This window comes from Camelus ferus, chromosome 20, assembly GCF_009834535.1.
Source record: "Camelus ferus isolate YT-003-E chromosome 20, BCGSAC_Cfer_1.0, whole genome shotgun sequence".
Taxonomy (NCBI): domain Eukaryota; kingdom Metazoa; phylum Chordata; class Mammalia; order Artiodactyla; family Camelidae; genus Camelus; species Camelus ferus.
Genome location: NC_045715.1, coordinates 22936482 through 22960918, shown reverse-complemented (window position 1 = coordinate 22960918; position 24437 = coordinate 22936482). Strand labels below are relative to the sequence as shown.

The 24437-nt window shown below is 55.2% G+C and overlaps 1 protein-coding gene across 1 annotated transcript; it reads left to right on the top strand.

Annotated features, from left to right (window-relative positions):
- The first annotated feature begins 5550 nt into the window (after positions 1–5550).
- On the top strand, positions 5551–22594 carry SPDEF (SAM pointed domain containing ETS transcription factor). Its single transcript, XM_014555713.2, has 6 exons — positions 5551–5987; positions 15730–16194; positions 18186–18383; positions 19800–19847; positions 19959–20105; positions 21914–22594. Exons 2-6 carry the CDS (start codon positions 15759–15761, stop codon positions 22090–22092), a joined length of 1008 nt encoding a protein of 335 aa, XP_014411199.2. The 5' UTR covers positions 5551–5987; positions 15730–15758; the 3' UTR covers positions 22093–22594.
- Positions 22595–24437: the final 1843 nt, after the last annotated feature.

Sequence of the window (24437 nt, the reverse complement as noted above, 5' to 3'; positions counted from 1 at the left end):
ACCTCAGGGCCTTTGCTCCAGCTTTGCTTCTATCTGGAATGTTCACAGATAACTCAGGGCACACGCCTTTACCTCCTTCATGTTTTTGCTCAAATCCCACCTTCTCAAGGGGATCTACCCTGACCACCATAGTTAATGCTGCTCCCCACACCCCACCCAGAGCTCCCGACATCCTATTTTTCACAGCACTCATCACCTTCTAGTGTACTATATAATTTACTCATTTATTACTTTTCCTGTCTTTTTCCTCTAGAATGTAAATCAACCAAAGTTCACTGCTGTGTCCCAGGGAACCATGCCTGGCCCACAGTGCGCCATCAGCATGTATCTGTGAAGTGAATGGATTCACATGGCAGAGATCAGGCCAGGTGGAGATTTTATCTTGGGACACCACCCTACTCCACCATTACAGGGGCCTGGAGAGGTAGAGAGGATGTGTGTGTGTGTGTGTGTGTGGTGTGTGTGTGTCCGCGCGCGCGCGCGCATGTCCTGTCTGACCCCCAGTTAGATCTGCAACTTTTTCCCAGCTTGGAGTCCATCTCTGGCAGGAGCTGGACCTGGCTTAGTTCACAGGGAAACTCTGGGGACCCTGAGAACTGTATAGGGGCCCTGGTGTCAAGTGGGGCCTCCTCAGATGGCATCCCAGGTGTGAATCAGCAATGTGGGGGGATGAGTGAGGCTATAGGCGAGGGTGTGTGTATGGGGGAGGGGGTATAGCTAGGCCTTGGACACAGGAAAGACTGGCCCATCTGCTCAGCCACCCATGGGTAAGGTGTCTGGGAAGGAGGAGGAGATGGCATTGGTGAAGAAGCCCAGAGCCTGTAGAACCAGACCCCAAGTTGGGAAGGCCTTTGTTATCTCCTACCTGTCGGTTTTTACTAGGATGGAGAGGGTTGTGCATACAGTAGGTGTTCATGATGGCTAGCCTTGGGAGATGCTAGAGGTCGTCTGTGCCCTCTGAGGCCACCAGGCCATGAACTGCTCCAGGACAGACTCTGCCCAGCCACTCTGTCCCTAGTATCCGTACATGGCCTGGCACAGAGTAGGCGCTCAGTAAATGCCTGCTGGACTGTGCAGAGCACTGTATCGTGGCCCAGGGGGGGCCTCCATGCTCCAGTTGATGGAAATGCCTAAGTCTGTGGGCCTGAGGACAAAGGACTATTCCTGGGCTGTTCCTGGTCTCCTGTCCACCATCTAGTATCCTGGAAAGAGGACTCCAACAAACTCGGCCTGAATCCTGCCTCTCCCACTTTCTTTCTTTTTTTTTTTTTCTGCCTCTCCCACTTTCTAGCCTTGACTTTGGAGCCCTTGTTCCTCATCTGTGCATGAGAAGTTCAACGAACCCGTCAGGTACTGGACCTGCTAGGGTGAGGTGGGATAGCACAGGCACCCCCTCCTTTAGCCCGACTGGGGTCTGGACTCAGAACCCTGAACTGTTGTGTGTCCTTAAGTCTGTTCCCTAGCCTCTCTGGTCTCAGGGGCTTCCTCTAGATCGCAAGGGCTGGGTGGTCTCTGGGTCCCACAGACCAGGCTTCCTGCCCACCTTGCCCCTACGGTCCCATCTGGGTGACCAGCCCCAGACTCTTCAGCAAGGGAGCCCTTCCCCAAGCTGTTCCCACCTTCTCAGAGCTGGAGCCTGGGCAGGGCAGGGCTTAGTGTCAACCAGGCAGGGGGAGGGCAAGAATCAGCTGGTGGCCCTGTCTCTCGGCAGCTGACATGGGTCCCAGCTTTGTCCTTGCCATAACCCCCAGGCTACGGCTCCTAGGAGGGTGGGACCCAAGAGGGACAAGGGGGTGTTGGGAGATGGGGACAGAAAGAAAGCTAGGAAGGCAGCAATCTGACTGCCCGACTGACCAATAAATGAACACTGCCCTTTTCAAAGTGCATCCATTTCTTTTGTCAATTGGCATTCACCCATTCACAAGCCCCCCCCCCCCCCCCGCAGGATAAGCAGGGCGAGTATTATTTCCATTTCACGGAGGAGGTGAGGGAGGCCTACAGGGGCTAGTAAATGGCAGCACCCAGCCAAGCCCTGGGCCCTTCCTCCCACCCAGCGGTCTTCGCTCTCTGGTGGGCTAGTGACGGGGAGGGATGCTCCAGAGCCAGCGGCTCCTGAAATCATAATCTGTGTTGAGTCTGTCGCTGTTGGCTGCTCGAGGGTCCCTGCCCTGAAGGAGTTGGAATCTTGGGAAGATAAACACTGGGAAACAATTAGAGCACAAAGAATTGGCACATGTGAAATCTGCAAGGGCTGGAGGAGACATGAGAAAGCTTTCTGGAGGAGAAGGCTCTTGAGATGGGGCTCGAAGGATGGGGATTCTTTCAGTCAGAGTAGAAGAAACTCAACTCATCTCCATCTGAACAGCAGAAAAAGGACATAAATGGTTCATCCAGATATTCACACAGTGATGGCTTCGCTAGGCTCCTTCTCTGGCCTGTCGCAGCACACACTGCTTGCGCTGGCAGTTCCTAGCCTCAAGGCTCAGAAGCCCCAGTGGCCAGAGAGAATATGTCATCTCAGTAGGTTGGAGAAAAATTCCACGATGGAGTCACATTGAGCCAACGTGGATGGTGTGCTGGACCGCAGGTCTGGAGCGGGTGAATATGGAGAAGGCATCACTCAAAACAGATGGGTAGGGTCTGGATGGGGGGGAACAGAAGGGTGCACATCTTACCCCATGGGAAATGGCCAGAGGGGGATTGAAGAGGAGACTTGCCTCGGGGAGCTGTGGGCAGGATCCAGGAAGTCTAGTGAACCCAGTGACCATGCCGGGGACCTGGGACTTGACCCTGAGGGGACAAGGCAGGTAGTAATAGGGTCCTATCAGGCACAAAATGATCGAGGAAACTTCAGGTTTGAATTTGAATCTACATCCCAGCTATGACCTTGGGCAAGATATTTTATACATTTGGGCCTCAGTTTCTACACCTGAAAAATGAGGACAGTAGTATCTACCTGGAAGGGTTGCTGTGGGAGGTAAAATGATGTGGCATGTGGTTGGTGATCAGGGACAGGGCATCAAGGTTTACAGAGCACTTTCACAACATTATCTCACCCCTCACAACATCTCTGAGAGTTCCGTGGGGATGGGGAGAGAGGAGTCCAACAGATTTCAGCCAAAGTCACAAAGCTGGAAGTTGACAAAGCTAGGATATATATTTGGGTCAAATACTGAGCTATTGTCACACCAGGCTGGATGTATCAAGGTGCTGAGGGGGTGTGTGTCACCCGGAGTCCCCTAATTGGCCCTTCCTTCCCCTGGAGCCCACCAGAGTTGCCCATGAGCCCACCAAACCTGCCTTGAACCCACCATTGACATCCACCCCAAGCAGCCTCTTAGCACCTTAGCCCATGTGAGCCCCAGATGAGCAGATGGGGAGTCCTCTCCTTGCTCCCTTTTGGACCTTTCCAGCTTCCAGAGGCACTCTTTGTTTCCTTACTCCGGGCCTAGGTGGGTAGAATCACTGTCCACGTTCAGTACAGCTTAGTCTGGTCCATCCATTCAGGCCCACCCATTCCTAGGGACACCTAAGCGCTCCTTTGGGCCCAGAGCAAAACTGTACCAGCATTTCAGGGGCAGCCTTCCCAAGGTCAGAGTTTTCTGTGATATGACCAGGCCCTTTCCCAGTGCCACCCAGCAGTAGAATATTGTCTCTGGCTGCAAGAATATTCTATCTTCATCTATCTATCCATCTTCTGGTCTGTCTCAGATAGAGTCAGGCTTGGCTTTGAATAATAAAGATCCCACTTAACAAAAGCAGAAGTTATATTTCCCTCATAAAAGTCCTGAGACAGACAGTCCAAAGCGAGTACAGAAGTTTTATGCAGAACTCAGAGACTTAAACTCCTTCCAGCTCAGTGTTCCAACCATCTTCTTGTCCTCATGGTCAAAATGGCAGCCAAAATTCCAGGCATCACAGCTGCATCCCAGGCAGTAAGACAGAGGAAGAATAAAGAAGGAGGCGAATGGTACATGTCAGTTTACTTTTTTTTTTCTTGCTAATTTACTTTTAAGAAAGATTCCTAGAAAATGACAACTAGCTGCAGGGGAATCGTGTATAGTCTAAATTCCAGGTAGCCAAGTTCCCAGCTAAAAACCTAAGGGTTTGTTTACTGAGGAAAGGGAGAGAATGGACATTGGGGTAACTATCTCTGACACCCCATCCATTCAATAAGCATTTATTACATACTCTTTCTACTTACCCATGTTATAATACCTTATATGAGTAATTACGTGAGTAATACCTTAGCATCTCAAGATGCTTAGCATCTCAAAATACGTAATACCTTAGTATCTCAAGAGCAATGAACAGCACCTGGCATTTAGTAGGTGCTCAGTGGCATTATTATTACTGCATCAGAGTGCTGATATAAGTGCAAGCTTCTATGAGAGTGGAGAGGAGGTCCTGCCTGGGAATGTAGGAGGTCTTCCTTTTTATTGATCCTAGAGAACTGGGATGGTCAACTGCAGCCATTTTAGGACCTTGTATTACCTTCCAGACCTCTGCCTCATCCTGTCTCGACCTTCTCTGGGGAACGACTATGATAACTCATCCTTACCAAGGTGCCGGTAACAATAATAGCTAAGCACAAGGCTCTCCAGGGTGAAAAATGCAACCAACTGAATTTTGACATCAGTTAAGGTGAGGGGGCTAGTTCTGAAGACCTTGGAATCTTCCTGAAGCCCTAGAATACTTATGCGTAGGCAGTCGCACTATTACTTCTGAAATTAGAAAATAACAATAAATATTATCTAGGATGGTCCCATCTGATAGAATGGGGGTTGCAGATGCTCGGTGCCTTTCCAAGGTGACTCAGAGAAAGGAAGAGCCAGTCCCTATCCTCCGGGGATATCCCTCAACCCAGCTGGCAGGATGAGGAAGAAGCTGAGATCTTGGCTGCATGACTTTCCTTGGACTCATGGAGGTAGAGGATCCTGGGCGGTGGGTGCCTGGGAATAGTTACCTCCTTGCCTCCACACTTCAGGGACTGTGGGAGAGCAAGCTGCTGCTGGCCAGTGGCCACTCTGGGCCTGGAAAAGCGAGCTACCAGTCCCTCCTGAGCACTTCTGTATGACAGGCCTCTGCCAGGCTCTGGGGGGCACAGAGAGCATAGGGTGGGGTGGTCTTATGACTCTCAGGTCCCTTTCCCCAGGGTTCTCTGAAAGCTTCTTCCATCCCTGATCTGGAAAGCCTGACAGCACCTCCTCCAGGAAGCCCTCGCTGACCTCCCTTGTCAAGTACCCACACTCAGTGCTCTCCTACAGCCCTCCATTGGGCTTTTTCCAGTACTGCTTGCTTGTCTGTCCCCTGCTCTTGGCTGATCCCTTTTAGGGCCTGAGCCTGGAATCTTCTCACTATTACCCCGTGCCTTGCACATAAGATGAGCTCAGTAGCTATGTATCAACTAACGAATGAGTGAGTGAGTTCACTGGCTGCCAGGGTGTGGATCCCCCAGCGAGGAGGGGGAAGCCTGCAAGGGTTAACCAGGAGCCCGCCTGTGGTCTGAGGTAAGCAGGGAGCGTATTTGTTCAGGTAAATAAGGAAGGATTACTTATAATGGGAAATCAGGCCCTGGCCAACTCTTCATCTCACGCTGCCTGACTTCCTCCCAGCACATTCCTGCACTCCGCCCGTGTCCACACTGCCCCGCAGACCTAGTCCCCTGAGCCCACTGCAGCCTCCCTCCCAAGCCCCTCTGTCTGGGTCTTGCCACAGTGCCAGCAGGTGGCCCTAGGCTGGGGACTGGGGCTCCCTACAGGACACACAGCCCTAAGACCTCAGAGGGCCACCCCTAGAGGGTGGCTAGAGCTCTAGTGGCCCACCCACGTGCCATCTCTTCCCCCAGCCCTGCCGGCCCCTGGTAGCACTGGCCCCCCCAGATGCCCGGCTGAAACACAGCAGTGGCCCAAGCTGCCCACACCTCCTCCTGGCCTCCGAGTTTGGCACAGCAGCGAACGACTCCTTGGGCACCAGGCAGCTAACGGGTAAGTCTGGCAGGAGGCAGTGCCCTGCCATGGGGGCTTTCCCCTGCCAGCTGTGGGGAGGTGGGCAATGGAGGGTGCTATCAAGGCCAGAACTGTTCTCCCGGGCATCAGTGACCCTGATCTGGGTCCTTCATCCTCAGACGCCCCAATCCCTCTGCGTACTGCCCAGTCTGCCTCCCTGGGCTGACCCTGAGCCTGGGTGAGGCCTCTGGCGTGGAGAGGCCTGGGGTGCCCCATGTCTGTGATGACCCTATCTGGGCTCCACACTGAGCCCAGCCTGTCCAGCCTGAGGGGAGGCAGCTCTGCAGGTGCAGAGCCTCAGCGCCTGAGACCAGGCCAGTTCTGCTTGGCTAACGAAACACAAGCAGCCTTTCTGCTGCTGTAAGCCACAGCTGCTCTGCCAAGGGAAGGGTCTCTCTGGGGCCTGGTCACAAGTTGGCATGGGCTTGCTAGAGCCTAGAGGCTCAGGGCCAGGGCAAGGGTCCAGGTCAGAGCAGGGGTTCAGTCCCAAAGCCCAGGGGTTGGGAGGAGCAGTGGTGGGCACAGGAACCGGGGTGGGAAGCTGCAGAGTAAACCACCTGGGTGCTTGGGTACCCACGGAAGTGTGGGCGCATCTGGGCACATGAGGAAAGCAATGCGGGGATCGGTGGGTGGGTTTGAAGGTACTTATTTCTAGGATTTGCCAGATGCCTGTGGGGAGAGAGGGAAGTAGGTTGTGGGAATAACAGGGTGGAAAGCTGAGGGGTCTGGATGGCTGGGGGCTCCCCTGAAGGAGGACGAGGTATGTGTGCACATGAGTGTGTATGTGCACGTTGAGGAGCTAGCCCCAGATCCCCCTCCTCCCCAGGCCAACTGGGCCCAGCCAGAAGCCCCTACCTAGACCACAAGCCTTGAGTGCCCTGTCCCCTGTATGACAGGCATGGCCTTCCTGCTTCTCCATGGCCAGGCTGGGACTTGGCCTCATTTCCTGCCCCTACATCCCCAGTAAACAGAGTCACAGCAACCCCCAATAAAGTGACATCTCCCCGGCACCAGCTGCTCGGCTGAGTAACAAAGCAAACAGGCATCCGGGCTGCCCCAGGCCCAAGAGGGCAGGCAAGAATGGGCAGGAGACTCTCCACCAGACAGGTGGGCCCAGGCCACGACTCAACCTAGCTGGCCAGTGCCACTTGCCGCCTGCCCACCTTGGGGAAGGGCTAGAGCCAGGAACTCCCAACTTGGAGCCTCTTCACCCCAAACTCACAGAACTTTGAGGAAAGGGACGTCCTCAGAGCTCCCAGGGAAGTTGGGGCATGGAGAAGGTGGTCTCCCGCAAGGTAGGGGACCACCCTCCCATTTGAGAGCCTGACAGTGAATGGACAAACATTTCCTCTTAGCCAGGCACTGTGGGGAGACCCAGAGCTGGACTCAATCCCTGCTGAATTTGGTTATTGTGTGTTACCAATTATAAAACCTTTTGGCAGATGCAACGTCACTTGTTTTTCACAAGGACCCTCTGAATTAGATAGAATTTCTCTGTCAACTGAGCCTGAGGGAATAGGGTGGCACTCAGCAGGTGATCAGTCAATGCTCAGAAAGTGTGATGTTGGCAGAAAGTAGAACCAGGAGAACCCACTTACTACCACTGAAGTTGCTGCAGATATATAAAGTTAATAACCCTGAACCAGTTAGAACACAGCTTTGTGCTTAACAACTTGGTGCAGCTTGAGTGTAACTTGGAGACAAGGCCTTTTGGATGGAGGGCAAGAAAGTGCAGGTTAGGGCCCCCCAGTGTGTGACCTTGGACAGGTCACTTTTTCTCCCTGCATTTGCAGCTCCTTGTCTGTGAAATGAGGCTAGACAAGATAGCCTCCTCTATTAAGGGTGGCTTCATGGAAGAGGCAGATTGACATGGGGTTTTGAAGGCTGTATAGCAGTTGGTGGAGGCAGCGGCCAGCTGGTTTTGCCAGCTTTACAAGTCTTGTGTGCTTTCGCAGCCTTGTCTTGTAGTCTGAGGTAAGGGGAAGTAGGGGGTCTGGCTCTGGCTCCTCCTAGAGGCCAGGGAGGGGTGAATGAGGCCAGCAGCTGCCCTGGACTAGGTTAGAGAGCAGGATGACCTCGGGGCAAGGTCCAGGACTCTCTTACCACCATTTTCAACTCTCCCCCAGATTCCACCCTTTGGCCCTGCCCCTCCCTCCACTATCACCACCTTCCTTTGTTTCCCTCACTCTTCACCCTATTACCTTTCGCTCCCCTCTTCTCCAGCCTCATCCCCTCACCTGCTCCTAGGTGCCACCTTCACGCATGCTCAGCCCATCATAATTCACAAGGAATTTCTACCCACCCTCCCCCTCAGTCTCCACAACCCCTTTAAGACATGCTCTTGACAGCCCGTTCAGCAGATGAGACAACTGAGTCTCTTGCCCCAGTGGCAGAGCTAGAGAGCAGGGAGTTGGGGCTCAAAATGATCTGGGACCCTCCCTGTGCCCCAACCCCCACCTCATTGCATGCTCCACCCTGCGCCCCCAGCCAAGTGAGTGGCCTGTCAGGTGGAACAACTCTTCCCAAAGCAAACTTTGCACAAGCCGAGTTGCCCTGGGCTCTTCCTGACATTTAATGCCAGGCTCCTTTCCCTGCCTCTTTTGCATGTTCCCAGCCCAGGAGGTGCCCCCTGCCAGATTCTCCTCTCCCACCTCTCAGGGGCCTCTGAGCGAGGGGAGGGTGAGCCTCCTCCTCCCTCTGGACCACTCCTTCTGGGCCAGGGATCTGAGTGTGACTCTGCTGGGGGCCAGATGGACCACAGCCCACTTGGAGCTGTAGAAAGGGGCGATGAGGTCTCTCTGGGCACCACCAGAATCAAGGGGCTCTACCTTCTCCCTCTAGCTTTGGGATTGAAGGGGGTCTGGGGGTGACTGCCTGGGTTAGGGTCCCAACACCTGGGACTGGTGACGGGCGGGGCCCAGGTCACTACTCTTGGGGCAGCAAGTTGGCCTGCAGGCTTCTGGGATCCAGCTCTTCTTGCCTGACTTCAATGCCCCACCCCGCAGGGCTCCCCAACAGAAGGGCGATATGTCTCTGCTGACGTTTCATGGCTGGGGTAGGCCCCATAACGTCCTCTTAACCCATCTCCATCCTTCAAACCTTTTTTTGAAGGAATTTCTGTTCTTAGCCTCTCAGGACAGTTCATTCTGGACTTTTAAGATTTTCTGTAACATTGGAGTGCCTCTGTCCTAAATCTTCCTTTCCAAGTGCCAAGATGAGTTCCCTGGCCCTAGGATTGGGGCTTAAGGCACATTTTCTCCCTCAGCCCTGTCAAGATTTTACAGATTCACCAACAGGCATTTACAAAGCGCCTCTGCCTCTCCAACGCTGTGCTGGGCCTGGAGAGGGCCACAGAGACATGTGAGAATGGAGATGAGGGTGACCTGTTACACACACCTCTTGTGATGTGTACACACATCACTGTCCTGCCTTGTTGTTCCAAACCCCAGAGATACATTGTATTTATGAGTCCCCATTTTACAGACAAGGAGACTGAGGCCAAGAGGATCAACCAAGGTGCCACAGGCAGAAGCTGGGTGAAATCCATGTGTTCTCACCCTGTCAGGGACCTGGCTGCCCAGGTCGGGCAGGGCTGTGGGGAACAAGATGCTCTCGGAACCTCTCAGCCCCTGTCCCGGAGTGAGTGCTGGAGGGTGTACAGAAGAGTGTGGGGCTCAGTGGGTAGCCTGAACAAGGCAAAAGGGATGGTCAGCAGGGGTGACCATTGGGGTTGGAAAGTGCCAAGCCACCATCACCATCTGGAAAGGATGGGGCTCATCCTTGAGCTCTAATCCCTGTCCGGTCACCATGGATACATGCCCCGAGGCAGCCACCTCCCTGTGCCTGTCAAGTGGAAATAATACTGGGTGCCCCAGGAGACAGTGGGAGAGCCCCAACAAGCTGTTTATTTAGTTGGCCTTTACCTCATCCCTGGAAGGGTTGGAAGTGATGTGAGTGGAGGAGGGGCGTGTGTGTGTGGATGCCCGTGGTACTCATGCTGTGAGAAAGAGTAGGAGACGGTGTTGGTACAAATGTGCCTTCGGGCTCCTGGCTGTCCATGGGAACCATGGGAAAAGCAGACCAGATCGTGTTTCCATGATGTTTCCTGACTCTTTTATTTCTTACCCTCCATCCTCCTGCTACCTGGCCCTGCCCCCCAACTCCCTGCTCCCAAGGCTTCCCACACATCACAGCTCCCCACCTGTGGGCTGGTTCCCTAGGTTGAACTTTTGCTTTTGCAAAAGTTACGTCAGTGGCCTGGATGAGTATGGGATCTGAGGAGGTGGGGCAAAGCCTGGGTGTCTAGAAGAAACTTACCTATCCTGCTCCTCTCACACTGAGCCCAGGACAAGGCAGGCCTCCCTCAGATACTCCTAGGCACCCCCGTCCCTTTTCTCTGCCCTTGGAGACTCCTGGGATAGCAGGTGCTTAGGGATGGCTACAATAGGGTGCTTGAGAGAGAGCTGGAGTGGCCCTGGGTGGCCAGCCTGGGACCTTCTTCCTGAACAAGATGGTGGTCTATCCAGTGGGGAGAGGCTAGCTTTCTGGACAGTGAATGGTGGGCAGTAAGGAGGAGGCCAGGCACTTTTCGCGGGTCCAGCTATCTTGAAGAGCAGGGCAAAGGACAACGGAGCTGGGTTTTCATGGGAGGGCAGGAGCTATCCAAGGAGAAGGGAAGGGGCTGGAGGAGGAGTGGCAGAATGGGAAGGGAATGTCTAAGGGAGCAGGGAGTCTGGGGCCAGAGGCAGAGAGTGTTCAGACAGCTGCTCAGGCAAGTCCTGGGCACTGGCCTGGGCAGGCCCAGTTTCTCTCCAAGGTGCTGACCAGCTGACTCAGAATTGGGGGGACAGGCCCATGTGGCCCCTGCCCACTCTGCGTGGCTCCTGGCCAGATCTTGGTCACACCCCCAAAGCTCCCTGATTCTGACCCATTAATGCAGGTCCAGACACTTAGATGGAGGGAAGGAAGGACTGACAGCTGGGGCAGTGGGCTGCAGAGGTGAAACTGGAGGAGGTCTGCCCCCAGTTGGTGGAGGAGGCCGACTCTGGCTGAATGGCAGGCTCTGCCACACGCTCGCCCCATCCACTCCTCCTCAGTGCTCTTCTCACAAGGTTGTCTCAGGATTGAGGTGGGGGCTCAGGCACATTTATCCCACCCACAACCTCCTGGGGGTGAGATCTGGGAGCCTGGACTAAGCAGGATGTGGGAGACAGGCTCCAACGCCATGACAGACCAGGGCCTTAGTAAAGACCTCCTGGTAGCTCCATTTCCCCAGGGTGGGGGCTTCAGGAGATACCTGGGCATTTTTGCACATGGGGGTGAGAGTGAGAACCTGGGAGGCAGGGGAGTTGCAGGAATACATTCCGGGCCCCAAGGGGCAGGAAATAGCTGCTGCAAATCTCTAACTTTGGGTCCCTCTGCCCTCCTTGTTCTGCCTTCCTGGGGGAAAGGGAGGTGCTGAGAGAAGGGGCCCGAGGTGGCTAATCCCTCTGGCTGCCACCCTGTGAATCTGGCCCCATCTCTGGGCCTTGGCCTCCACCAGCTGTTACCAAATTTCTTTGTCTGGAGTCAGAGCCAGTGCCTCTGGAGCAAGAGGGAGCCAGGACACGCTGAGCCTTAATCCAGACACGTGGCTTAATTCAGAAAAGATCAGTTCGAGGTTTGGAAGCTGGAGGCATCGCTCAGGAGACGGGCAACCCCTTGGGACCTGGAACTGGCAAATACCGGGCTTGTCGCAGGACCCTAGGCCTATGGTGCGGTGACCTGAGGGTCAGCAGCCCTCTAGTCTTGTCGTGGCTCTGCCGTGTGACTATGGGCATGTCCCTGCCACTTCCTGAGCCTCATTTTCCCAGTGCCCATGTGTTCCCATGGGTAGACAATCACCCATGATAATCATTGCCTGGCACAGATGGGGAGAGCTGGAAAGTCAGGGGAGGGAGCTGTTGGGGAGGGTTTCCTGGGGGAGGAGGGCTTTAGGCTGAACTTTGTTGAAAAGGAAGGGTCATCGTCAGCAGGGGGACAACAAAACAAGAGAAAATAGCCATGCCCTGCCCACAGCACAACGGCCGGGGAGAAACACTGTTCTCATTAGAGCCTGCATATGTGGTCACCATGTCGATCTCTGGTTCTCATCCTAACCAGTGAAAAATACCTGTTTCCCCCTCTGTGCTTCATTGTCCTCATTTATAAAACAATCTGATGGTATATGGTCACTTCCAGCTCTGATTATCTGGGCTGAGTAGGAGGTGGCTCAGAGGCACCAGCCATTGGGATCAGGTGTGGCAGAAAATGGGGAGCCATGGGAGGTTCTTGAGCACCAGGGTGGGAAGGAAGGAAGGAAATGGAGGGAAATGATCTTTGGAGGGAAATGATCTTGACAGTGCAGTGGAATGAGCAGCCAGGAGGCAGAAATGGACTTTGGAAGGCCAAGCTGCCCAATCAGGAGGTGGACAGGACCCTGGGAAGAAGGGGTCAGCCAGAGCAGGAGCCTCAGAGGGGATGTGGTGCAATGAGGAGAGTTCGCACTTGGCCAACTGGGGACCTCAGGCAAGCTGCATAATCTCTCTGAGCCGCACTGGCCACATCTATAAAATGTGGCTCTTGAGTCCCAGTCACACAGGCTGTGGGTAGTGGAGGGATTACCTATATGAACACTCCAGGCAGAGGAGGTACATTCTCTCCCCTCCAGAGTCCGGCCCTAGGGCCTGGAGGAGGAGCCAGAGTTGCAGGCCAGGCATGCCAGCCCCTGGCTCCCTGACCAGTAAACCAAGGTCTCCCTAGACTGGGCTGCTCAGTCTGAGCCTTCTGCACCACCTCCCCACCTGCAGGCAATTGGCTCTTTCCTCCTGCTGCGCCGTTAATCATTAACTTCTTTTTCACCAGGGAGGTGTTGGAGCTGGGACCAAGCCTTGGTTGAGAGCAGGTTCCTTGGCATTTAGGAGCAAGGTGACAGGGAACTGGAATGTAGGATGTGGAGGAGGGAGTCTCTGCTGGTGAAGGAGCCCCTGGCCAGGAACCGAAAGACCAGGATTTGAGTCCCTTAGCTCTCTGCATCATAACTTTCCTCTACAACGCAGGAATGAGCCTAAGGCCTGAGCTGCCTCTCTCCCGGGGAGGGGGACGGTGGCCAGGGCTTCAAAGCTCACTCGACAAATGTGTCAGGGATGTGTCATCACATCCCAGCCTGGCAAATGTTGCCACCTGCCCTGCCCATTCATCCTCACTGACCCCTCATGCCACGGTGCCCAGAAACATAGCAGCTGCCTCGCATCCTACCTATGGCTGAAGCCAAGCAAACAGGAGGGCCACAAGGGAAGCAAGTTCTCCTGCCTCTTGGAAAGGGTTCTGTCTCCCTGGCACACAGCCCAAAGTGTTGGCAGAGATTGTCCTAACGTGGCAGGCTGGGGAGTTCTGGGGACATGGATGGGGCGGGAGGCAGGCAGTGGATGATGAGGGAGGGGTGGTGTGGAGAGAGGGGCTCTCCAGGGGTGGGGCCACCTGGGGGGTAGGGCGTGGGCCCAGGCTGGGATGGGGAACCAGGGGCAGAGCAGGCTGTTGGCTCTGCCTGGGTAAATAATGTGGGCCCACAGCACACACATGTGTTTGCACAGAAGGACTTGAAATGATTCCAGGACTGCCCTCTGTCCCCCGCAACCCTGCACCCCCTCCATCCCTGCCCACCCCACCCTGACCTTTCCTTCCTTGTCACTTAAAGGAGCCCTTGAAAGGGAGACATGAAATGAAAGAGGACACCATTTTCTTTTGCTGGCGTTCTCTCCGCCTAAGGAAACTGCAGGGCTGCCATGTAAAGCGGGGAAGGTTGGGCACTGCACCAGAGAGGGGACACAAGGGAGCTGGGGTTCCACTTGGGCTCCCTTTGCCAAACTACGCTATCCAGAAAGAAGAGGGTGTCATTTTCTGAGTTGTATGAAGTTGCACTAACTGCAGCCCTAGAGAAGTCGGAATCTTCCAGTTTCTTTTTCTGACCCACCTGCAGGGCAAAGGACGCTGCGGGTCAGTCTTACAAGGTGACTGGAGAAGGGCCAGGGAGCCCACACCCCACTATCCGACAGAGCACAGTAAATTCCACCACTAGAGAGTCCACCAGCCCTTCCATTAAAGCCTTCCCCTCTTCCTGGCCAGATGCCTTCAAAGCAGCGATTCTCAAACTTGAACACCCAACAGAATCACCTCGAGGGCCTGTTGAAACACGAGGCTGCGCCTTCCTCCCCACCCACCGCACGTGCCCCTGCCCTGAGCTTCTGATTCAGTAGCTCTGATGAGGTGGGCCTGAGAAATTTGAGTTCCTCACAAGTTCCTAGGTGGTGCTAATGCTACTGGTCTGGGCATCACATTTTGAGAAAACTGTTTAAAATATTAAAACCCCCAGGGAAGGATGCACATTAACTTGCCCTCAACAGTTTTATCCAATCCTTGCCTTTTTTCTGCGTGGTCCCCTGTATTATAGGAGCACATGTTTGTTGGTAATCTTCCACCCCTGTCCTAATTTATTCTTGAGTCTTGAGCCCACCAACCACGGAGCTATCCCAGAACCCCTGGTGTTTGCTGCATGTACATGTCTCAAGTCTCCTGCTCCATCCAAACCTCGTACTCCAGTCTGGAGCTCAGAGAAAAGGGCCGGTGGGGGTGGCGGGGAGGAAGCAGAGCCTGGGACCAATGGGGAAGGAGGCCTCTAAGTCTTCGTGTTGAGGCCAAATGGTGCCTCTTGTGGGGACTTAGGGCATCAAGGAGGAGTGGGGTCTGACGTGCTGAGGGCCTTGTTCGGCCCCCAGAGCCTGGCTGGGCCTTTTCGCGACCCCTGTGGCCGTGGGGAAGGCAGGCCCATAGGTCTGCACATGGGCACCTCAGGTGGGAGCTGTGAGTTCCTCTAAGGCGTGAGGGGAGAGGAGAGGGCCCTGGGAGTGGGGAGGGGCCCAAGGCAGCACCTTTCAGGGGAGGATGAGGCCAGGAGAGTACCAGGAACCCAGCCCTGAGTGGAGGCGGGACCAAGCACACCTGTGCCTTATTGCTCAGTGACCACCTCAGCAGCGTTAGGCTGGGAATGTATTCACACTCCCTAAATGGCCCTGTGGGTGGGGAAGTGGGTGAGGAGGTTCTACCCTGTCACACCCCTCAGTGGCTCCTTTCTTTCTTCACCTTGCTGGTGAAGATGATGGTGACCTTCTCCCTTCCCTACCTCTTTCAAGGGCAGAAGTAAAGGAAAACAAGCTTTGCTACAACAGGAAAGATTCAGATTAGCTCTCAGAAGGAACTTCCTCCATGGGACAGTGGACTGGGATCTTGGAGTGGGCTGGCCCAGCAACAGAGGCCTGGACATTAAAGACTCCTTGTCCAGGCCTCAGTTTGCTCATCTGCCAAATAGGACTCATCATGCCTTCCCTTGTGAGGATGGAATGAAGTCAAGAATTCAGAAGGTTGTTTTAAGCACCCTACCTGTGTAAAGATTTGCTGCTCCCAGCTGACCTGGCTGGGAGGGGTTTGTTTAGAGTCCTACCCTGACTCCCACCTCATTGCCTTTCCCAGCCAAGAAGGCCTGTCTGCCCAGCCCTGTCCTTGCTGCCCAGTGACCTGGAAGCCCCAAGTCTCTCCCAGGCCCAGCCACTGCCCACTGGGCTCCTCATCTCTGTAACCAGCTTAGCGGCCCCCATGGGGATGGGGAAGCAGCCAGAACCTGACTTTCCTTCCTTTTTGATTTCTGTAGACGCAGCCGCCAGCCCAAGCAGCAGCGGCATGGGCAGCACCAGCCCGGGCCTGAGCAGTGTCTCCCCCAGCCGCCTCCTGCTGCCCCCTGACACTGTGTTGCAGGCAGGCCTGGAGAAGGGGGCGGTGGGGGCGGCAGGGCCTGAGAGACGGGACTGGAGCCCCAGCCCACCTGCCACGCCTGAGCAGGGCCTGTCCGCCTTCTACCTCTCCTACTTCGACATGCTGTACCCCGAGGACAGCAGCTGGGCGGCCAAGGGCCCTGGAGCCAGCACTCGGGAGGAGCCAACTGATGAGCCTGAGCAGTGCCCAGTCATCGACAGCCAAGCCCCGGGGAGCAGCCTGGACTTGACGCCAGGCGGGCTGACCCTGGAGGAGCACTCACTGGAGCAGGTGCAGTCCATGGTGGTGGGTGAGGTGCTCAAGGACATCGAGACAGCCTGCAAGCTGCTCAACATCACGGCAGGTGAGCCCTTCCTCACACTCACCTCTGTAAGGGGGGCCTGGGTCAGCTGAGGTCACTGGGAGGAACAGGGGCACCGCCTGGTGCACTCAGGTCACCCCTGGCCTAACCACAGGCAGCCCCAGGGATGCCGGTGCTTTGACACATACAGTCAGCCCGTAACACACAGCAGCTGGGAGCCTGGACTGGAAGGTTTCCCACCCTCTCTGTGCTCCAGATGCACCAGCCCAGTGTCCCCAGTTGGTAGGTACTGAATGGAGTAAGTTCAAGCTCTACACCACCTGGCCCACCATCTCCTCTCAGACTTGTCTCCGTTCTCCCCTCATTCACTCTGCTTCCACCACACCTGCATTATTGCTCTTCCCACAACGCTCACACCTCAGGACCTTTGCACCTGTTAACTCACAACACTCTTCTTCCAAATAGCTGCTTGGCTCACCCCTCACCTCCTTTAGGTCTTGACTCAAATGGCACATCTTGATGAGGCCTTTCCTGACCCTCCATTGAACCTGCTGTCCATACCTCCACCCCTTATTCCTCCAGCCTGTTTTATTTCTCCCTTGGCACCCACCGTCTGATATGCTGCATGTTTTACTTATTGATCTTATTTACTATCTGTCTCCCGCAAAGGAATGTGCAAGCCCCAAGGGCAGGGATTTTCATTTGCTTTGTTCACTGCTACATCCCCAGCTCCTAGGGTGGCACCTTGTACACAAGAGATGCCTGAACAATAACTTAATACGCCAGGCCCTGTTCTGGCATTGGGGAATTGAGTATGAACACAACAAAAAAGCCCCTTTGTTTATGAAGCTGACATTATGGTGACGAAACAGATCATAAATAAATAGCCTAGAGTGTTGTTGGTCCAGTGGGGGTGAGGGCTGTGGTGGTCACATCAGGAGCACAGGTTTCCAGGGCCTGGGAAGTGTGGTTAGGGAGCTGGACGAGGGGCTCCTGGCCTCCCATCCCCTGTCCCTCCATCATCTCTCTAGCTTTGGGCAGGCCTGACCCATCTCCTTGGCATTTGAGCATCCCACACAGGAAGGGTCTTTGGGCGTCCTTCGGGCCCAGCACCTCCTCCGCAAAGTCCCAGCTGGTGTCCCCTCTTGAGGTAGCTCCCACCCATGCCCCAGTCCTCCAGTTGCTCAGTGCCCAAGTCAGTCCCCGCCCTGAGAGGTTTTCCCACGGTGCCTCTGCTCCCACATCGAGCTGGGCAGGGCCCTGCCCACTGAACAATGGGGACAGAAACAAATTGCTTTGACCCTGAGGAGGAAAATGGGTTTATTAAGTGGGGGCAGCCCAGCCTGGAGGTCACCCAGCCTGGGCACCAGCTTAGACCACAGTGTTCACTTGGAGGCCCCATTGTGTCTGTGCCCATGGGCTCACCCCAGAGCAGCTCCCCAAGGAGACATCTAGGACCTCACCAGTGACCACCCTGGGCCCTGCCATTCATCCATTCAGTGCACATGCACTGAGCAGTACCAGGCCCCAGCCCTTCGTTAGGTGCTGGACAAAGGAATGGAACTCTATGTGTCCAGTTTCCTCATCTGTAAAATAAAGTGTCGGGTGGGGTTGAGCTTTGTAGGACTAATTCCCGGTTGGGTTTTTGTATAGTTCCTTGAGGGGTTCAAGGAAGGCAAGACACATCTGGGAGAGAAGCTTAGGTGTTTTTGGCTCAATGTCACTGTCCCCTCCAGGGCTGGGGCTCCTCAAAAGGCTCTTTGGAGGGGCTAGAGGGGTCTGGGACACCTGAAGTCCAGGTAAGAGGAGGGTAGGGGTGAAATGAGCAATGCTTTCTGGCTTCTTCCTCTCTCCCTGCCTCTCTTCTTGGATATCCTCTCCACAGGGCCCCTGAAGGCCCTATCTGGCCTGGCCTGGCCCCACCAAAGGAGTGCATGGTCCCAGGCCACCAGTTAGAGTGGGTCAGAGTAGAGTGAGCCATGTTCGGGGTGGTGCCAAGCAGCTCTGGAGCTGAAGGAGTGTCTCTTGCCCAGACCCTGTGGACTGGAGCCCTGGCAACGTGCAGAAGTGGCTCCTGTGGACGGAGCACCAGTACCGGCTGCCCCCTGTGGGCAAGGCCTTCCAGGAGCTGGGTGGCAAGGAGCTGTGTGCCATGTCGGAAGAGCAGTTTCGTCAGCGCTCACCCCTGGGTGGGGACGTGCTGCACGCCCATCTGGACATCTGGAAATCAGGTGGGACATGGCGTGGGGGGAGCAGCCCCTCCAGGGCTCCAGGCTAGAGACATAGTGGGGAATGGTGAGGCCAGGGTTCCTTCCCCGGAGTCCACTGAAGAAGCAGCCCCTTGTCTCAGTCTGGGCTCTGTTCTGAATCCCAGCCCCCAATACAACTGCCCTCTGGATCCTGGAGGAACTCACAAGCCCCAACCCACTTCCCACCCTAGTCAAGGCCACAGAGCGTAGGACAGCACATATGGGAAGTTAAAAGGTAGAAGTTTGACTGTGAGGACATGGGACATCAGAGCTGACAGAGACCATGGATGCTCTGAAGTCCTGTTTCTTTGTTCTTTTAAAATTTTTGTGTTTGTTTTGTGTGGTCTTTCATTAAAGAAGTAATGACGTAATAAATGTGCAGGATTTAAAAAAAATTGTGAAAAATAGTACAGCATGAGGAGCGATCCTCCCTCGCACTGACCCCCAGCCCTCCAATCCCCCTCCCTAGAGGCAACCACTGTTGCCAGTTTCTTGGGTACCTTGCCAAGGAAAGTCTATGCATATACAAGCAAGTGTAAGTGTGACCTCTACCTTTTTCTAACAGGAAGAGTACAGAGTATCACCGTTCTGTACTTAACAGTGTATCTTGGATCTTGTTCCCCACTAGTGTCTACATAGCTGCCCTATTTTTGATGGCTGCATGCCAACCCCTTCATATTTACATCTTCTCAGTCTCATTGGGTGCCCAGTGTGCCCTGCACAGAGCCACGGGCTTTGGAGGACTCAGTCCTTGCTTGATGAGTCAAGGGCCCTGCCCCTCGGGGTCAGGATGAATACGAGGACAGGTCCCACTCTCATGGCCCAGTCAGACCAATATCCTACCCCAATCCAGGCCCCTTGCCAGGGGCTGGCAAGGACAGTGGACAGTGCCAGGCTGAGAGCTGAGTGGTGATGTGGGCAGAGCCTGTTTGCCTCCATGCCCCCCTACTACTTGGTCTGGGGAGGGGGCCAGGTGGAGCACAGGAGGGAATGGAAGGAAGTGTTTGGAGGGCTTGGCGGCTGGAGGGCAGGGAGCATTTTTATTATGCTGGGCACTGAGCAAGGCAGGGTGCCGACTTCATCATTCTGCATCCTTGCAAGACCTGTGAGAGGCTGTCCCAGTCCCATTTCACAGGTGGCAAAAGGAAGGCAGGGCAAGGTTCGACTTCTGCCCTCCTCTCTGAACAAGAGGCTGCACGCAGGGCCTCTAAGGCCCCTCTTAGCTCTGAAATCCTAAATTTTCTTGCAGGAAGCAGTTCTGTAAACAGCTTGTCTCCCCAGATTGTCAGGAGGGAGGGAGCCACAGGGGGGCATCTACGGCCCCATAGTCCCACCTAAATGCCCTCCTCATCCCTTGGGGTCTCATTGAGTCCCCAGCTTCCTCTCCTTGTCCCACAGCGGCCTGGATGAAAGAGAGGACCTCCCCGGGGGCGATTCACTACTGTGGTGAGCCGGGCAGGGTGGGGAGGTGGCCGGGGCTCTGGGTCTGGGGGTGAGGAGGGGTGGCCGCTGAAGAGAGGGGCTCCCCACTCACCGCCACTCTTCCTGGCTACCCAGCCTCGACCAGTGAGGAGAGCTGGACTGACAGCGAGGTTGACTCGTCCTGCTCTGGGCAGCCCATCCACCTGTGGCAGTTTCTTAAGGAACTGCTGCTGAAGCCCCACAGCTACGGCCGCTTCATCCGTTGGCTGAACAAGGAGAAGGGTGAGCGGTGGGTGGGGAAGGAGGCGGCTGGAGGCTGTGGTCCCACCAGGCATTGGGCACAGGAGGGGCTGGGGGCGGGGCAGGGGGGTGGACCTGCCCTACCTTTGCCCTGAATGCTCACATGCATTCATTGGACCTGCCCAGATCTGCGTGCCATCTGTGTCCACATCTGTCCCCTGTCTGGGCTTTGCCTGTTGAGGGTCCCCAGCGCCACATAGTGCCTGGGACATAGCAGGGGCTTAAAACTGTGCTAAGAATGGGACACAGTCTTTACCCTCAAAACATCATAGCTTCACTGTGGAGACATGGTGTCCAGTGAGACATACAGTGCGAGCCACATGGGCGATATTAGAGTTTTGAGCAGCCACAATTAAAAATCTTTTTAAACAGATGAATTTAATTTTAATAATACTTTTATTTAATCCATTTTATAAATTAGTATAATCTCGTATAATCAATATAAAATTATTAATGAGCTATTTTACTAAGCCTTCAAAGTCTGGCATTTATTTTGTGCTTATAGCACCTCTCAGTTGGGACTGGCCACATTTCAAGGGCTTAAGAGCCACATGTGGTTAGTGGCTACCACATTGGACAGCTCAGGACTGGATGGTGGGTGGGTGTGTGTTTTGGAAAAGACTCAGAGCTAAGAAACCTGGGTTCTAGGCCCCATCCTGCCATTAGTAGCTGTGCATGCCTGGACCCAGTCTTTTTATCTGCAAAATGGACTAGATTTATTCATCTGACAGATCTTCATTGAGCACCTCCTCTGGTTCTGCACTTGCTCTGCTGACATTTACAGAGAATTACAGTGTTCCCAGGGGGTAGGGAGAACTCAGCGGTGCCCCATCTGTGGGGGCAGCTGTGTGCAGGTCCACAGTGGACTGACTCTGGGGCTGAGTATAGAGCACTAGAAGGGGTCAGGGTGGGTGGAGGAGATGTTCCTGTGCAAGATGTGGTGATCCTGTGTGTGTGGTTGAGACTTAGAGTGAACTGGTCCTCCAGGGAGATGGCCCCATAATAGAGGGAAGGGAGATCAGGGAAGGTGAGGTGGTCTGGGAAGTCTGCCTGGAGGGGGCTGTGCTGACCTGGGCTTTGCCAGGAGGTTTAGAATAAGAACTGGGGCTATTAAAGAAGACATAATAGCTCTAAGCACTTTCTGTAACCACTCAACAATGTGACGGTCAGTACAATGCTCTCTTACTGACAAGACAAAGGGGCCTCAGACAACTTCTGAAGGTAGAAAAATGGCAGAGCCAGGATTCCCACCCGGGTCAGCCTGGCTCCAAATCCACTCTGTCCTCCATCTCCTACTAATTAATCCTGCCAGAAAGGGCTGTGTGGGCTGAAGTATCTGAATGGCAAAGAGGTCTCTCAGGCTCAGGAACTGCAAAGGTGAAGGTGGTGGGGTGGGCGGGGTTGACCTTGCCAAAGGAGCCGTGTCCAAAGTCTGGAGCCCTGCAGGGCTTCTGCGTAGGGTGTGAAGAGCCCACTGAGGAGCTGAGGCAGGGAAGAGCCGGGCCCTTAGGGCACCAAGTAACCCACCAACGTACACAGGCTCACCCTGGACCCTCGTGATGCCATGGATGTATTTTCCATTTTCTGGGCCCTGCGGCACTCTTTGGGCACATTTATTTTACCTTCCCCACAACCATGGGAGAAGGTACCGTGGTCCCACCACCTGGCCCCAGCCTCAGGCCAACTCAGGCTCCGTGGCTCTTCGAGAGACTGACCTGGTCTTGGTCTTTCTCCCTCCTGCTGCCCCACCTTGGGCCACTGGCTCTCTCTGGGCCCTCCTGCTCCCCCAGGCATCTTCAAAATTGAGGACTCCGCCCAGGTGGCCCGGCTCTGGGGTATCCGCAAGAACCGTCCTGCCATGAACTACGACAAGCTGAGCCGCTCCATCCGCCAGTATTACAAGAAGGGCATCATCCGGAAGCCGGACATCTCCCAGCGCCTGGTCTATCAGTTTGTGCACCCCATCTGAGGGCTGCGGTCCAGGCCCGAGGCCTGAAACTCACCCTCACCAGACCTCCCTCCTGCCTGCCCTGCCTCGGGCCAGACCCTGAGCCAGGGGAGAGGGCAGTCTGCTGGCATCCAGAGTTCAAGGTCAGGCAGGGGATGGTCCACAGCTCCCAGGGGGTATAAGTGAGTTCTCTGGGGCCTGAGGGACTCCCAGGGTGGGGTGCTTCCTCCTCAGGCCTGACTGCTCCTGTACCCAGTCCACCAGAGGATGGGGGGAGCCAGGGCTGCCCTCAGTGTTCACAGCTCCCCAGGGAAGGCTCTCCTTCCACCTCAGCCTTCTGACCCCAGAATTTCCAGAGCAGAGTTGACAGAATGGCAGTGACTTGGCCAAGGCCTCTAGCAGTCCAGTGCTCTCTGCCACCCATTCTGCACCCGTCTGGCATGGAGCCGGGGGATGTCTGCACCCTTGAGCTGGGAAGCCAGAGGTACCCTGGGAATGGATAATAAAGATACTAGAGAACTGACATGGCCCCAGTGTCCTGAAGTGAGTGGCACGCCCGGAGGCCATCAGTGCTCGAAGTGGCTGTGGTCACAGGGGCCTGGGGTGGTCAAAGGAGGCTGCTTGGGGGAGATGACATTGAACCGAGCCTAAAAGGAAAGGGATAATTGATTGGTAGATGCTGTGGGAGAGAGACGGTGAGTCCTCAAGGCCAACAAGGGGCTGGGATGACCGTCCCCTGACCCTGGTGTGGGCTGAAAGGAGGGGCGTGGGCTGGAGCTGAAGAGGGTCTATGGCAGGACTGGAGAGAAGGTGGCATCCTTCCCACCCGGCTCTGCTGAGAATCAGGACTTTCCCCTGGGGTGGGCCAGGGTCTGATCCTCCTGAGAGGGGGCCCACAGCTCTGATCTCTGCTTGGCCAGCTGAGGGGGCCCTGGGATGGGGCTGCAGGGCCTTGGAAGGGAGGGGGGTGCTTCAGTGCCCCTCCTGGGACAGTGGCTCTGCAATGAGCAGTGTGGGAGAGGGGCTGGCTTGTGGGCAATTTCTCTCTCTTGAGGGAAACCACAGACTTCATCAGTGCCCCTAGGGCTGTGAGCCCCATGAGTGGGAAGTGAGGGGCGAGAGCTCACGATGGGAAAAGGGTGTGGGTCAAAGTGTTTGTGCGCTGGGGAAGACGGAACCTACTGGCCCCTCCCCTGGGCAAAGCAACTCACTCAGTTTCCTTGTGCTCCCTCACATGTGTTCATCCAGCTCACGTGTCTTGCTGGCCGACTAGGTGCTGGGCGCTTCCACCACCTCCACTGCTTCCACTGGGTGCTTCCACTGCTTTTTTGTCATTAACTTTCCCAACAAAACTGTGAGATAAAAGCTCTCCTCCTCCAAATTTGGCAACTGAGGCTCAGAGCAGTTAAATCACTTGCTCATAGCCACACAGCCAATCAGTGGCAGAAATAGGAACTGAACCCACAAGGACAGGGCTCTCTCTGCCCCTCCAGGCCTGCTTCTTCAGCGTCCTTAGCCTCTGTAATCCTTAGCTTCTGATGACAGGCTTCCTGGAGACAGGACGGGGAGCCAGCAATGCCACCCAGACCACTAAGGGTTAAATGCTGCCCCGTACTGCACCTTCTGCCCTCAGCAATTTTATTGTCTCCAGAAGAAAGTTTACTCCTGGCAGTGAGCAAACAGCACCTTGGCATCTGTCAGCTGGGATTGTACGGGTAGGAGGAGGGGGCCTGCCCTAGGCTGGTGCCTTGCTGGGCCCCTGCTGTCTGCCCACCCCCAGGGAGGGGGCAGACTGGGACCCTGGCCAGAACCCAGCTCAGCTCTGCTGAACTGGTTTTGTCTCCAACCTGCCCACCCTGGCCCCAACTGAGTCCCTGGAGTTACCTACTTTGATGTCTCCAGCTGGGCCTGGGCCTGGAGAGGTCTCAGATCACAGGCTAGAGCTGGGAGGGAGGTGATGATGAGGATTAGGGGCTAGGAGTGGAGAGCTGGAGCGGCTCCAGAAAGGGGAGCTGTGGGAGGCTGGGTGGGGCAGCTCCCTGCTGTGTGGATCTGCCATGAAGCACAGAGGCACACGTCCCTGGCAGGTGCACACCCATCCAGTGACACCTCATGTGCTGGCAGCAAACTTTGGATTCCTCTTCCCCCTCTGCACACCTGCCTGGCAGAACCCCATCTAGCCTAGGCACTGCCTGATCCCCTTCAGGGGAGCCCACCTCCAGGGCACCACACAACCACATGGAACAGCCTACTCAAATAAGACAAGGCAAACTTCTGTCTTTATTTGAAGAGTCCTCTGTTTGGCTAAAACCAGGGGCTTGTCCCTGGGTGGATCTGGAGGATGAAGACTATGGGGGAGAGAAGAG